Here is a 14,237-nt window from a genome sequence, read left to right as displayed (position 1 = left end):
AAACTCACAAAAAAATCAATTTGTTGTGAGACAACAAACTAACCCTAAGTTAACAAAATTATCATTTGAAAATAAGCGTGTATTGAGACGCCATGGTGCATGCGTAGAATTAAAGTTCTTAAAGCATATATTCATATCAAATCAAACTATTTATATAGCACTTTTCATACACGGGCGTGCAGCACAAAGTGCTTTACACATGAAAGATAAAACAATAATAAAGAAAGCGCCTCCCTCCCACCCTCCATACTGCACACACACACACACACACACACACACACACACACACACAACTGACAATTGGGAGACATGGCAAGGCACTGAGGATTGAGGAAGCGCCACCTTTGGGGTCGTCCATATTGGGAGGAGTCACAGGCTGTGCCACAGGGGGCACCAGTGCTCAGGCCCCCCGACCCCAACAGACCCGAGGCTGGGCCGAAGGGACCCAAGGACAGCACCCCCAGCAGCAGCCCAGACACAACTAACCCTAACCCTAACCCTGTGGAGGACCCCCTGGGGAAACACTGGAGTTAAACCTTAAAGACTAAAAACATAAGATAGGATAAAAACCCAGACAAAAGATAAGTAAATAGAGTGAACAGTTAAAGGATAAAAATACATAAGATAATGAATAAAATAAAGTAATACCGCAGATAAATAAAACAAATACAATTTTTTGGCTGTTCCACAGGTGGGGGCCATAGTGGCTAAATGCCACCTTACCATGGGTTTTAGTTCTTGGTTTTGGTATGGATAAAAGGCCGGTGCCAGAGGACCTCAGTTTCCGCAAGGGTTGATATGGTAAAAGCAGGTCAGATAAGTAGCAGGGCGCAAGGCCATTAAGACATTTAAAAAACAGTAAAAGAACCTTAAAATCAATCCTGAAGTGGACGGGGAGCCAATGCAGCGACTCTAAAATCGGTGTAATGTGCTTCCGCCCTCTGGTCCTCGTCAGCACGCGTGCGGCTGAGTTTTGTAATAGTTGGAGATTTAAAATACTCTTTTTGGGAAGACCAGAGAACAGGGCATTACAGTAATCTAAGCGACAGGAAATAAAAGCATGCATTAGCACCTCCGTACTGGCCTGGGAGAGAAACGGGCGGACTCTGGCTATGTTCTTTAGATGATAAAAACCTATTCTCGTCATATTTTTTATATGTGGAATAAAATTCAGCTCAGAATCAAAAATCACACCCAGACTTTTTACTGACTGTGTTGGATTAAGATCTTGTAGTTTTGGTAAAAAAGTTTCTCGCTCTGGCCTTCAGGACCTATAACTAAAACCTCAGTTTTGTCCTGGTTGAGCTGTAGGAAATTCACTGCCATCCATGACTTGATGTCTACAATGCAGTTAAAAAGGGCATCAATTTGCCCTGTGTCATCAGGAGACAACAATGTACAGTTGTGTATCATCAGCGTAACTATGGAAGCTGATGCCGTGTCTCCTGAATTGACCCTTGGGGAACCCCACATCCACTTTAGTTGCCTCGTAGTAATAGGGGCGTGATCAGAAATAACAATAGCATCATATTTACAGTTCGATACCGATGACAGCAGTCTATTATCAACCAAAAAATAATCAAAAGGTGAAAGTGTGATGGACCTGAGAAAAGAAAGAATATTCCCTCTTAGAAGGGTTGAAAAAGCACCAGACGTCGGTGACAGCAAATTCCTTCATAAAGGACTGGATTTCCTTAGCCGACTTCAATGGAGCGCAAGCTCTGGAGGAGGAACGGTCCAGCTGATGGTCAAGCCAGCAATTAAAGTCTCCACCTAATATTAATAGAGGTGGGTGCAATTCATCGATGTGGCGATGCATCGCGATGCGTCACGTGACGATTCGGCATCGATTAATTAACGTCGATGCTTTGCTAGGTCCGCGCATTTAGACAGAAGGCGGCAAATTGGCGGTCTGTTTTGGTCCGCCAATTTGACGCCTCTGAGGGTACACTTACTGCCGCCTCCATTGCTATCTAAATCCGAGGCGTCAATGTCCCGGCAATTGCGGGACATAGGCGGAGGTGTCGATAACGTGCACTGTTGTGCGACCCGCAGCCGGGAGTTTTAAAACCAGGAAACAGCTGATCACAGCAGTCAGTTCATCACTTCATCCGCGGATGTCAAGATGAGCAACTGGAAAGCCGCTGAGATCCGGGAGATGCTACCGTCTCCTCGGTCTCTGTAGCTGACAGCTAGCGGACACAACCAAACAGCTAGTAAATCAAATCAAATCAAATCAAATTTTATTTGTATAGCCCAAATTCACAAATCACAGTTTGCCTCAGAGGGCTTTACAATCTGTACAGAGACGACACCCTCTGTCCTTCGACCCTCGATTCGAGTGAGGAAAAACTTGCCCCAAAAAAAAGGCCCTTTTAACAGGGAAAAAAAAAATGCGGAAGAAACCTCAGGGAGAGCCACAGAGGAGGGATCCCTCTCCCAGGACAGTAGTAGCTGCTGACTGTCAGCTGTTGTGTAGCGGCAAGTTACGAACGGTCGCTACTTTCAAATTAAAAGCCCCCCGCTAAGAACCCAGTTCTAAAATCCAATGGGGTGCAATGTAAAGCTCTTATTTTGAAGACAACTTTGTTGTCACTGATCACTGCCCAACTTCGTGCTTCACGCTACGTCACGTCACATGTTTACGCCTCATTAAATCCAGGGCTTGACTGTTTTCAGTGTTTTCCGCCAATAGAGGGGGCTCTCCTGCAAGTGGAGCTTTCCCTGGTCAAAGTTAAGTAGGTCAAAGTGCAAATGTTTACATAGTCATAAAATAAAATATTTTGTGTCTTTGAAAAATACAAGTCAAATGTTCAAAAAACCTTGTTATTTACTTTATGAGTGTAGTTTTAGGAGACTGAGTTAATTGATAGGCTATTTATTTACAAATATAGCCACAGATGAAGACAAAATCAATCTTGTATGGAAAAAAGCATAAAAAATTGCAATAATCGAAGAATCGTGGCCAATAATCGAATCGAAGCTCCCATAATCGAAATCGAAACGAATCGTGAGGTACCCTTGTTGGAACACCCCTAAATGTTAAGTGATGTGACGACAAATCAGAGCGATTTAGAAAAAGGCTTTTACAGAAAGCATCGTTGTCACAATTGGGAGCATAAATGTTAGCCAAAACCACCCGGGTGTTGTGGAATCTTGCCAGCAACTATGATAAATCTGCCTATTAGGGTCAGAGATGGTAATGGAACGCACAAAGGGAACAGATTTATGTAACAAGATGGCTGCACCCCGAGATTTGCCTTGAAATGAGAAATGATAAGTCTGACCTACCCATCCCCTCTTCAATTTAGAATGGTCCGAGTCTCTGAGGTGGGTCTCTTGCAAAAAAATCAAAACGGCACCAAGATGGTAAAGATGGTGCAGTATCTTACTTAGTTTTATAGGATTATTGAGCCCTTTACAGTTGAAACTAGTGAATCTAATGGCACACTCACTGGCTGAAGTTGCATTAGATGGGGTCATAGCCAGCTAACAGGAGTATTATGTAAGAGATATTATGATGATCTGAGGCAAAGCTGGAAGTGAAAACTTGACTGATGTAAGACAAGAAGAAACAAAACAAAAAGAGACAGAAACAGAAAAAGAATAAACCTTTCCGTACCTTTCCCCTCCCACCCGTCCCTCCACCCACATGGACTTTAGCAGAAGCATCCCCCCAATCTGTCACACCTCTTGAAGAGAGCCTATAATAAACAACTGAAGAACTACAACTAATTAGGCGTTGGAACTGTAACATGGGGTAAAGTCAATGAAATTACACTGTAATAAATGTACTTACAACCAAGCCAGGTAACTAAAGCTGACTAATAAATCAATACATTAAACAATCCTATTGAACAATAATACGAACATTAAGCAATAAAGAACACTTGCAGCATCTCACAATCAATTGTGTCATAACAGTAAGGCACCTATAGTGCTACAGTTTTTGCCTGAGGTATTCCTGCATTCAAGTGGTCACTAGGGCTGGGCGATATATCGATATGAAAAATATATCGATATATTTTTAAATGTGATATGGAATTAGACCATATCGCATATATCGATATAGTTCCTTGCTCCAGGCAAGCTGCTGACCCGGAGCTCTCTGCACTGCTCCCCCCGCCCCTCCTTTTTTACCACAGAGGGGGGAGGGGCAGGAACACACACTCCGGCACTCTTCAACAAACATGGAGGAAGCAACAACGTCTGCGGAGCACACACATCCCTAAACTTGTGTATGAAAGACACGTAGACTTGTAGTTCATCAGACTTGTGTTTTTAAAGACTGGACATTTGACAGGACTACAGACGGTAAGGGGAGACGATTAGCCCGGGTCAACTTCCTTAGCCGCTGTCGGACACCGCCTTTCTTTCCCCTCTTCCTCCTCCTCGTCTCACTCCAAGTGTTTGTAGAGGTGCGCATAAAGTCATTGTTGCAGTTAAAAACATATTCGTCACTGGAAGGGGAAAAGTCCACAGTTAGATCCACTGGGAGACCATGGGATTGAAATCCGAAAAGGATGTCACGACTGTATTGAATCCTACTTGTGTGAGGAGGATTGACAACCAGTCCCAGTGTGAGATTCAGCGTGGCCATCAGGAAAAGTAAAAATACTATCTACCATCTTCGACTCAAGCGCTACAAAACTATCTGAAAAGTGCGCATAAGAGCGTTAAAGACAGGATGCCACTGGTTTGGAAGTTAGTAAACACTGTTGAGTTAATAAACAACTAAAAACACACACACGCCAACGCCTTCTGCCGGTCGCCACAAGAGCAGCGCCCAATATATATACACTCACCGGCCACTTTATTAGGTACACCTGTCCAACTGCTCGTTAACGCAAATTTCTAATCAGCCAATCACATGGCAGCAACTCAATGCATTTAGGCATGTAGACGAGGGCCGTTTCTCAATACCCAGTATGCAAGTTCGAACTTGTGAACTCCGGGAGTCTGGACTTGCGGAGTTCAGTTGGAAGAACGAACTCCCGGGGAACGGGAGGACGGGAGAACGGGAGGACGGTCTTTCTGCAATTGGAACAGGAACGTACTTGATGACGTCATCGTCATCGTCTTCGCTGGTTTCGGCACTTCAACTTCTGGTTATTTTCTGATTAAAATAAAAAATAAACCCAATAAAAAAACTCCGTTTCATTTGTATATTTTAATATATATTATATGCAGATATAATATAGAATTTTCTTTTTATACAGATATGAATATAGAATTTCAGAAAAGTGGCTATATAAAGGGCGAGTGGCGGGAAAATATTGTGGGTTTTATTGTAGTGGACAGAGCAGTGACGCAGCGGCAATCGAAGCACTAACTATCTATTTATTTTGTTATTCATACTGTTATCGTTAATATTGTTGTCAAATTGACGACATATGGCGCAGTTGGTCGCTACTTTAATCGCCGGGGCGATGTACAAGGAAGCGGAAGACGAAGCGGACTGTTTGAGGAGGAGCATCCGCCGGAGGAGTGCCGGCATTCGGCGACAGACAGAGAGGAGGCGTGCCATCCTGGCATGTCTCTCTGGAAAAGTTAGTTTGTGTAATCATAACATTTTATTTAGTCCTAATTTAAAAAAATTACGTGACCTTTTTGAAAATTGCTGTTATGTTTAACTACAACACCTATAGGTTTGTTCACATAACTATATAATGCATAGAATTTCAAGTCTAACAGTTTTATTGTATGTGGTCCCTGTCAAATTAACTCAACTACTTTTACTACATTGATTTCTATACATGATTAAAAACAGACTTCATAATAATAAATCGATGATTACATACAATATAATAATAAATAACTAATAAATCAAATATTTCCTCTGATATAGGACCAAGGCCCTGTGCATATGTATGCACAGCTGAATGACCAGGTGCCTATCCTGGCCACATTCTTTTCTGGGGCTGAAGTGAAGCCGGCGTTCAGGCTCTCCAGGGACAGCATCACCATGCTGCTCCAGATGTTGCCCCGGGAGAAGAGCCATGAATGGAGCCATGAGCTGGAGGTGCTGGTGACACTCTACTGGCTCGCCTGTGGAGCGTCGTACCGGGTCACCTCCAATGTCTTCTCTGTACCACAAGCCACTGTGTGCAGGATTGTGCACAGGGTTGTGGAGGAAATGATGACCATCCTGCCTAGAGTGATCCACTTCCCCAGGGCTGAGCAGATGGCAGAGGTGGGGGCTGGCTTTGCGCTGCTTGCCGTGCATGAGGCATTTCAGGCTGCTGCTGGTGCCATCGACGGGTGCCATATAAAGATTGTTCCTCCTGCTGAGCCACAAAAAAAAAAGCTATATAAATAGAAAGCTCTTCCCCTCCATTATACTCCAGGGAATGTGTGATGCCAAAGGCTCTTTCCTGGACATTTATGTAGGTCAGCCAGGGTCAGTGCATGATGCACTGGTCCTCCGGAGGTCACCATTGTACCACCAGGCCCTGTATCCACCAGCTGGATACTTTCTACTGGGAGATGGAGGGTACCCATGCCTGCAGCGCCCTGTGGCCATCATGACCCCGTATCGCCAGCCTGTAGCAAGTATGAAAACATACACAGACACGCACACACAGATCATTTGGGGAGTTTCAAATACACTATACATTTTCACATTTTACATTTAAATATTTCTTTCTAACCTTGAATAGCCCAAGTTGAAGCCCGCTTCAACAGGCACCATTCAAGGGCAAGGAACATAATTGAGCGCACCTTTGGGATCCTCAAGACAAGGTGGCGCTCAATCTTCCTGAGGGCCCTTGAGATCCGGCCCGTGTTTGCCCCAAAGGTGGTTGGTGCCTGCTGCATCCTCCACAACATATGTGTTGTAGCTGAGGACATCCTGGAGGAGGAGATGGAGCAAGAGGAGGACGAGATGGTGGAGGTCCCCGGCGGCGAGGCTGACCCAGGAATTGAAGAGGGGGATGAAAGGGGCCTGGCAGGGAGGGAGGTCCGGGGACGTCTGGCTGCCCAGCTCTCTGCTCCTCGGGACCTGCCTGCATGTCTGGGTGAACATGATTACATCTAGAGAGTAAATATTCACTCGCGCTCTCTAGATGTAGTCATGTTCACTTGGGAGTGTGTAAATATGTACATATGGTTAGATGTCAATGTATATATTGTGTAAATCAGATGAATATAGATTGTATAGGTGTAAATATGTTGTACATATGTAGTATGTATTTTTTTTATATTGTATTTTTTTCAGGTTAGCCCAAATTTAAATTCAATGAAATCACTGTAAATAATATTTTTTCTTTTCAATGTAATTGGTTTTGTTTTTTTGGTTCATTCTAATTTAAACACAACTGTAAATAAAAGTATATATGTTGTCTATCCAATGTTCTTTTTTGTATAAATGTAAATAATTACACATATTGAATATGTACAGTATCGCTTAAATATGAATTGTCTCAAACACATTTTAAACAAAATTTAATAAACACAAGAACACAGAACAAAAAATAATTAAATATCACAACACACAACTAAAACTTATTTACAAGCCTCTCAAACAATGAGAGGTACCTCTCGGTCCTGCCAGCTGCTGCCCTCTCCCTCTCCTCCTCCCTAACCAAGGCCTCTCTCTCTCTCTCATCCTCTCTCTCAGCTTGTCTTTTCAAAAAGTCCAACAGTTCATTCTCCCTCTTCCTCTTTCGTCCTGTCCTGCTTTCCTCTCTTTCCTCTCTCACTTCATCTTCCTCTGCAGAGGTAGAGGCCGGGGTGCTGCTGACCACGCCACCTGGCGTGGCACTGGCCACAACCAGGGGCGGGTTGATGGCATGCTGCCCCTGGAGTACAGCGTCCATGAGGCTGTACCACTGCCAGGTGGCAGCGGTCACACTCCCGGCCTCTACCCCTTTCCCAGTTGGTGGGTCTTTTAACTCCTAGAAATAAGTTATTAATCATTACATTGTGACACTGAAAGTCTTTGTTTGGTTTAATTTATGACATGAGAAAAAGTATTTTTTTCAAAAATCTGAAAAATCCAACAGAGCTTTCCATCACCATTTTAAACACAAAGATATAATTGGTACCTTATACTTGTCCTTCAGATTGTTCCTTTTTTTTTTTTGCCTGTTTGGCAGTGATGGGAAGGCCACATATTCTAACAAAGTCCCTTGGAAAATACATAAATACATTAAATTGCATACTCCTCCATAATATGGTTTATGACTGGCAAAGTCGAACCCTTCCCCAGATATACAGGCTATGATGAAAATAATATACTCACTCCCATCCCGTCTTTGCAGAGTTTTTACGCCCTGTGAAAAGGGCCTTGTTCTCCGAGCGCCATTTGATCAGGGCCCGGGTCTCCTCAGCTGTCCCTTGAATGAAATTACGGTCGACAGATTTAATACACAAAACCGTAAATTTTTACACTTCTGATGTGTTTAAGTAGTCAAGCTAATAGGGAACAACAGGGAGTATGAGCGGATAACGTTACGCGTTTTGGTCGGCGACAAGTGCTTCATGTTAAATGAAATATAAAACTTAAATAAAACCCTCGCACCCCACACAGACCAATTTATCCGGTATCAAAAACCCTAAAGTATTTCGTTTCAGACACTTACCCATTAAATGCAAAGTGAACGGTCACGTTTTACCACTACAACGATACAGAACCAGCGGGCGGCTGATTTCAGAGGGTCACGCCGGGACACGGCTGTAATCTGCGGGGTAGCAGTAATGCTAAGCACCCGGGCCAATTTGCTAGCAGCTAGCGGAGTACGATAGCTGTTAGCGGGTGGTTACCACCGAAAACGTCGAAGCAAAAACTACGTGCGGCAGTAATGAATCGACCACAGCACTAATTTGCTGTTATAACAATTACATTCTCGTACAAAAAATTAAAACTTACATTTCGTGACCCTAAATCAAACGTTTAAAACTTGTAACTTACAGTTGTGAGTCCGCTCCTCGGCCATTGCTATCACGAAATGCATTCTGGGATACGTAACTTCCAAAAGTCCACACAAGTCTCCACCGATGCATCCTCGATGAAACGGGTGGGGCGAGAACACATCCGGGGTATTCGACCGTACTTGGCCAGATGCGAACTTTGAATTGGAACAGTACTTGGTCCGGCGCTAATGACGTTTCTCAAGTCCACAAGAACAGAAGTACAGAGAAGAACGCATATTGAGAAACGGCCATGGTCAAGACGATCTGCTGCAGTTCAAACCGAGCATCAGAATGGGGAAGAAAGGTGATTTAAGTGACTTTGAACGTGGCATGGTTGTTGGTGCCAGACGGGCTGGTCTGAGTATTTCAGAAACTGCTGATCTACTGGGATTTTCACGCACAACCATCTCTAGGGTTTACAGAGAATGGTCCGAAAAAGAGAAAATATCCAGTGAGCGGCAGTTCTGTGGGCGCAAATGCCTTGTTGATGCCAGAGGTCAGAGGAGAATGGCCAGACTGGTTCGAGCTGATAGAAAGGCAACAGTAACTCAAATAACCACTCGTTACAACCGAGGTATGCAGAAGAGCATCTCTGAACGCACAACACGTCGAACCTTGAGGCGGATGGGCTACAGCAGCAGAAGACCACACCGGGTGCCACTCCTGTCAGCTAAGAACAGGAAACTGAGGTTACAATTCGCACAGGCTCACCAAAATTGGACAATAGAAGATTGGAAAAACGTTGCCTGGTCTGATGAGTCTCGATTTCTGCTGCGACATTCGGATGGTAGGGTCAGAATTTGGCGTCAACAACATGACAGCATGGATCCATCCTGCCTTGTATCAACGGTTCAGGCTGGTGGTGGTGGTGTAGTGGTGTGGGGGATATTTTCTTGGCACACTTTGGCCCATTAGTACCAATTGAGCATCGTGTCAATGCCACAGCCTGAGTATTGTTGCTGACCATGTCCATCCCTTTATGACCACAGTGTACCCATCTTCTGATGGCTACTTCCAGCAGGATAACGCGCCATGTCATAAAGCGCGAATCATCTCAGACTGGTTTCTTGAACATGACAATGAGTTCACTGTACTCAAATGGCCTCCACAGTCACCAGATCTCAATCCAATAGAGCACCTTTGGGATGTGGTGGAACAGGAGAGTCGCATCATGGATATGCAGCCGACAAATCTGCAGCAACTGCGTGATGCTATCATGTCAATATGGACCAAACTCTCTGAGGAATGTTTCCAGTACCTTGTTGAATCTATGCCACGTAGGATTAAAGCAGTTCTGAAGGCCCGGTACTAGCAAGGTGTACCTAATAAAGTGGCCGGTGAGTGTAAATGCTGCCCTTACTAGTGTTTGTCATATTTTGTTCTTTTGTAATGTTCGTTATTTGCATCTGTGGATTTGTTAGAGAGAAGAAAATCTGTAATTTGATTTTAATAAGCCTTTTATAGTTGTCAAACTAAAAAAAATTTGATATTGTACTTTACTCATATAAATATATTTATTTCAGAAAAAGATTGGCCTGTTTTTTTTATAGGCTATTTTCATTTAAGATATTTTTTTATTTAAATGTGCACCTTACGGAGCTTTGATTTCAAAAAAGGTACTCCTGTTGTTATACAGTATGTTTACATTTTATTGGTATTTGAACAGCTGAGCATTTATTCATGAACCAGGTGAAGAAACCCGTTTATTATTTTTTCATTTGATTTTGCAACTGTTTACTGAAATAGCCGGTTTCAATAAAACTACTTGCTAAAACTTGCTCTCACTTTGCGGAAAAAATATCAGGATATATATTGTATATCGATATTCAGCCTAAATATATCGGGATATGACTTTTGGTCCACATAGCCCAGCCCTAGTGGTCACCATGAGCCTTGTTGAAGAAAATCAAGACTGGCAGGAGTAAACAAGAAAAATAAATAAATAAATAAATAAAAAAATTGGTGTCATATCAGAACTGTAGTTCACTGAACACATTAAGAAAACATGACATCCAGGATGAATGGCAAGTGTAGTCCTCAGGACTAGTAACAGTAGCAGCCCAATAGCAAGTTAACATGCTAAATAGTGTCAGGAGTGCTGTGATGTAAAGCGTAGAGTGCGATGGGCCCGGTCCAGCATAGGTTTGTTATCAAGACCAAGTATGTCTTGTAGGAGCTGGGCAGCAAACTCGGTAGGACGAGGACCTTCTGTGCCCTCAGGCAGGCCAACTAAACGAACATTATTCCATCTTGAAAGACCCTCCAGGTCCTCGCATTTCTTTGACAGGGAGTCAACAGTGGCGGTTGGTCGGATAGCTCCATGTCGTGAGCATTGTCTGAGCGCTCGAGGTCCGTGATCGATTCGCCATATAAAGCAAGTCTGTTCTTAAAGGGCTCCAAAGCCGCCACGATCTCTCTTAACTGCTGCCGAGATGGTGGTATCAAACTTACTGAGGATGTCCGAGCGCATTTCGTCCATCATCTCCCTCATGTTCGGCAACAGGGTGATGTGGCCGGGTGAGCCATCTCTCCCCTGGTCACTGCATGGCGCTGTGCCAGCCTGTGCAGGTTAATGTGGGGCAGCGCTGCGGGTGATTAAAACCAGGTGTGTTGGTCGCCGCTCTCCCGATCTGCTTCTGCTGTGCGGTGAGTCTGGCGTGTTGGTCGGCGTGCATGTCCGTGTCTCCCCGTCGTGTTATTAAGGTAGGTACCCTTTATTATCTGCTGTTTCATCGCAAATTTATTTGGCTCTGGGGCTTCATCCTCCCGCTGCAGTGCTGGGAGCGACAGTGAGCCGGCGGGCGCGAGCAGGTTGGGTGCAGTAGAGCTCAGAGGTATGCTGCTCGTATTTGTCTGCTGCTGCAGTTTTTCACTTATTGCCCTAGTTGTGACACATTCTCTTTTGCTGTGCAGCGAGGCTGCCGTAACCAGCGGTCCCCCGTTCTCCTAGTTCTGCATCTATCCATTTGGCGTCCTGGTGCGTTCCAGTCATCGGCCACCATGATAAGGGTTGCTGCTGTCCTGGCTCGGCTCCAGGTGGACTGAGATGTGTCATACTGTCTCAGGTCACTGTATGTGGTTACAGCCTCAGGCCCAGTTTGAAGGCGTCACGCCATTATTGTACCCACACCACGAAATCCAGTCCGAGTCCAGCAGAGTTGGCTCACCTGTCTTCTCTTGATTTAACACATTATTTTCCTTTATTAATTTAAATATCAAAGATTGTTTTGTGGATTTAATTTAGGTTGCACTTAGTTTATTATTTGTTTGCTAATAGTTTAGATTGTCTTTATTGCATTAAGCTGATTTTGGGTTAAAATATTATTTTCTTTCTTTGTTTAATATTTGATCCAAACCTAAGTTGGTTTATATTGTGGTGTTAATTTTCTTAAATTCCTTAGTTATAAACTGAATTTGTTATTTCCTTTTTTTTTGTGATATATAAAATATTTCTATTTTGTTCTGATATTTTCTTTGGGTTTCTTTGGTATTAATTAATTGATTAATTGTGTATTTGGTTTCCTTTTCTTGCTTTTTAAACCGTAGATTCCCCCAGAGGTCCCCACACTGTGCCTTGTGTTAATTTTGTGTTTTTCTTGTTTTACAACAGGTGCTGAGGCCCAAGCGAGTGGCAGTCCTCCCCTGGTGGTGGTGTTTGACACAGTCTTTTGGTTGCAGTGCACTGTTGGTTTATAGTTTGGATTTTGTCCCTTTTTGAGTTCCCTGCCGCCATGGTGAGCCCCAGCTCACCATTGTTTCTTTTGCCAGTGTGGTGGCTCTATCTGCATATTCCCCCTTGGGTCAGCTAAGCCTGCAACCCTCCTTTAGTCATTTTAAGCCATTTTGTTAAAGTATATTTCTTTGAAACCACGTCCTCTGGCCCTCGTGATTGTACAAACCTGTGTTGGCTAGGGCTGCAACGATTAGTCGACGTAATCGATTATGTCAACAATAAAAATTTGTCGACGCAAAACTTTTGCGTTATACCGATGCCTAGAGTCTTATGCCGTTCCTCGGAGAGGTGGCCAAAGTTATGCCGATTGCTGCTCAGCGGCTTATACCGATGCCTAGCCTTATGCCGTTCCTCGGAGAGGTGGCCAAATTTATGTCGATTGCTGCTCAGCGGCTTATACCGATGCCTAGAGCCTTATGCCGTTCCTCGTAGAGGTGGCCAAATTTATGTCGATTGCTGCTCAGTGGCTTATACCGATCCCCAGACTCTTATACCGTTCCTAGGAGTGGTGTGCCGCTGTTATGCCGCTGATATTCCGCCGACACATGACGGTGTGTGCTGCTAGAGAGCGTTATGCTTCTGAGAGACTGCTGGATGGGTACCGTCCCCTGATGGATATGCAAATGTAGTGCCACTGGGCTGGTTTTACGACAAGTGCTGCCATAAATGTATACATTGTTGTAGTCTTTTTTAACAATGCTAACTTAACACATTGCCGTAAATAAAGGAACGTAGGCTATGTGTTTCTTTTGGATGTTATGTTGGTGGGATGTAGGCATATAGACAGTAATTACACGTGGGATTCTTGCAATATGATAGCAAAGTAATATGTCTAAATTTGGGCCAATACACTACTTAAAGCTAATGAAAGCGATAGCCTTAGCTAACATGGCTACTGTAAGTCCAGCCACCGTAGCCAGTCTGACTAATCGATAGCAGAAACTTTGAGCCAACCAACTAAACAATACTTCCTGACAGGCTTCCTTTACTAGGAGAACACAACAATACATTACTTCGTATAAAAAATTCAGTCTGAATCATTGTATCAAACAACTGTTGGAAATTAATGTATTGGGGTATTTTCTATGATCCACCTTCAGATAGTCTGAAATGACAATCCACATATGTATTGTTTACACCACATATTACTGTTAATTCAAACATTTGCTTGAGAGTGAAGATTCAGTTAGATAGACATACTAGTACATTACTAGTATATGAAATGTGTTTCTATGAGTATTTTAGGCTAATTGGACAGGGTAAATACGTAACGAACATTAGAGGGTGTAGTCATTTTTTATTGTCAAAAACTCCATAACACAGATAACCATTGTTGAACAGGTCAGGAACGATTAGTTGCTGAAGGGTGAATGGTTCAGCAGAGAGACCTGGTGAAAGTAGGAGGAGGAAGATGAGAGAAATGAGAGAGAGTGAGGGGGACAGAAAAAAACAGAGCTTGCAGAAAAGCTTGAAGAAAATTTACAAAAAAGTCTAGTTCGTTGCTTTCTTCTTGGCAGAACACAAATGAACCATTAGTACTACACTAGGGATGAGAGATTCATTAAGCCTGACAATGACACACTGAAAGGAT

The 14,237-nt window shown here is 43.5% G+C and overlaps 1 protein-coding gene across 1 annotated transcript; it reads left to right on the top strand.

The window, feature by feature from the left end:
- Nucleotides 1–9,179: 9,179 nt before the first annotated feature.
- Nucleotides 9,180–11,958, top strand: LOC311253619 (uncharacterized protein; the record flags this gene model as incomplete). Its single annotated transcript, XM_084384142.1, has 3 exons — nucleotides 9,180–9,700; nucleotides 9,903–10,003; nucleotides 11,827–11,958. The coding sequence occupies exons 1-3, from the start codon at nucleotides 9,205–9,207 to the stop codon at nucleotides 11,956–11,958; spliced, it is 729 nt and encodes a 242-aa protein (XP_084240268.1). The 5' UTR covers nucleotides 9,180–9,204.
- Nucleotides 11,959–14,237: the final 2,279 nt, after the last annotated feature.

This window comes from Pagrus pagrus (assembly GCF_965226575.1).
Source record: "Pagrus pagrus genome assembly, contig: HAP1_SCAFFOLD_25, whole genome shotgun sequence".
In the NCBI taxonomy this organism is placed as follows: Eukaryota; Metazoa; Chordata; class Actinopteri; order Spariformes; family Sparidae; genus Pagrus; species Pagrus pagrus.
This window is presented reverse-complemented; position numbering and strand designations above follow the sequence as displayed.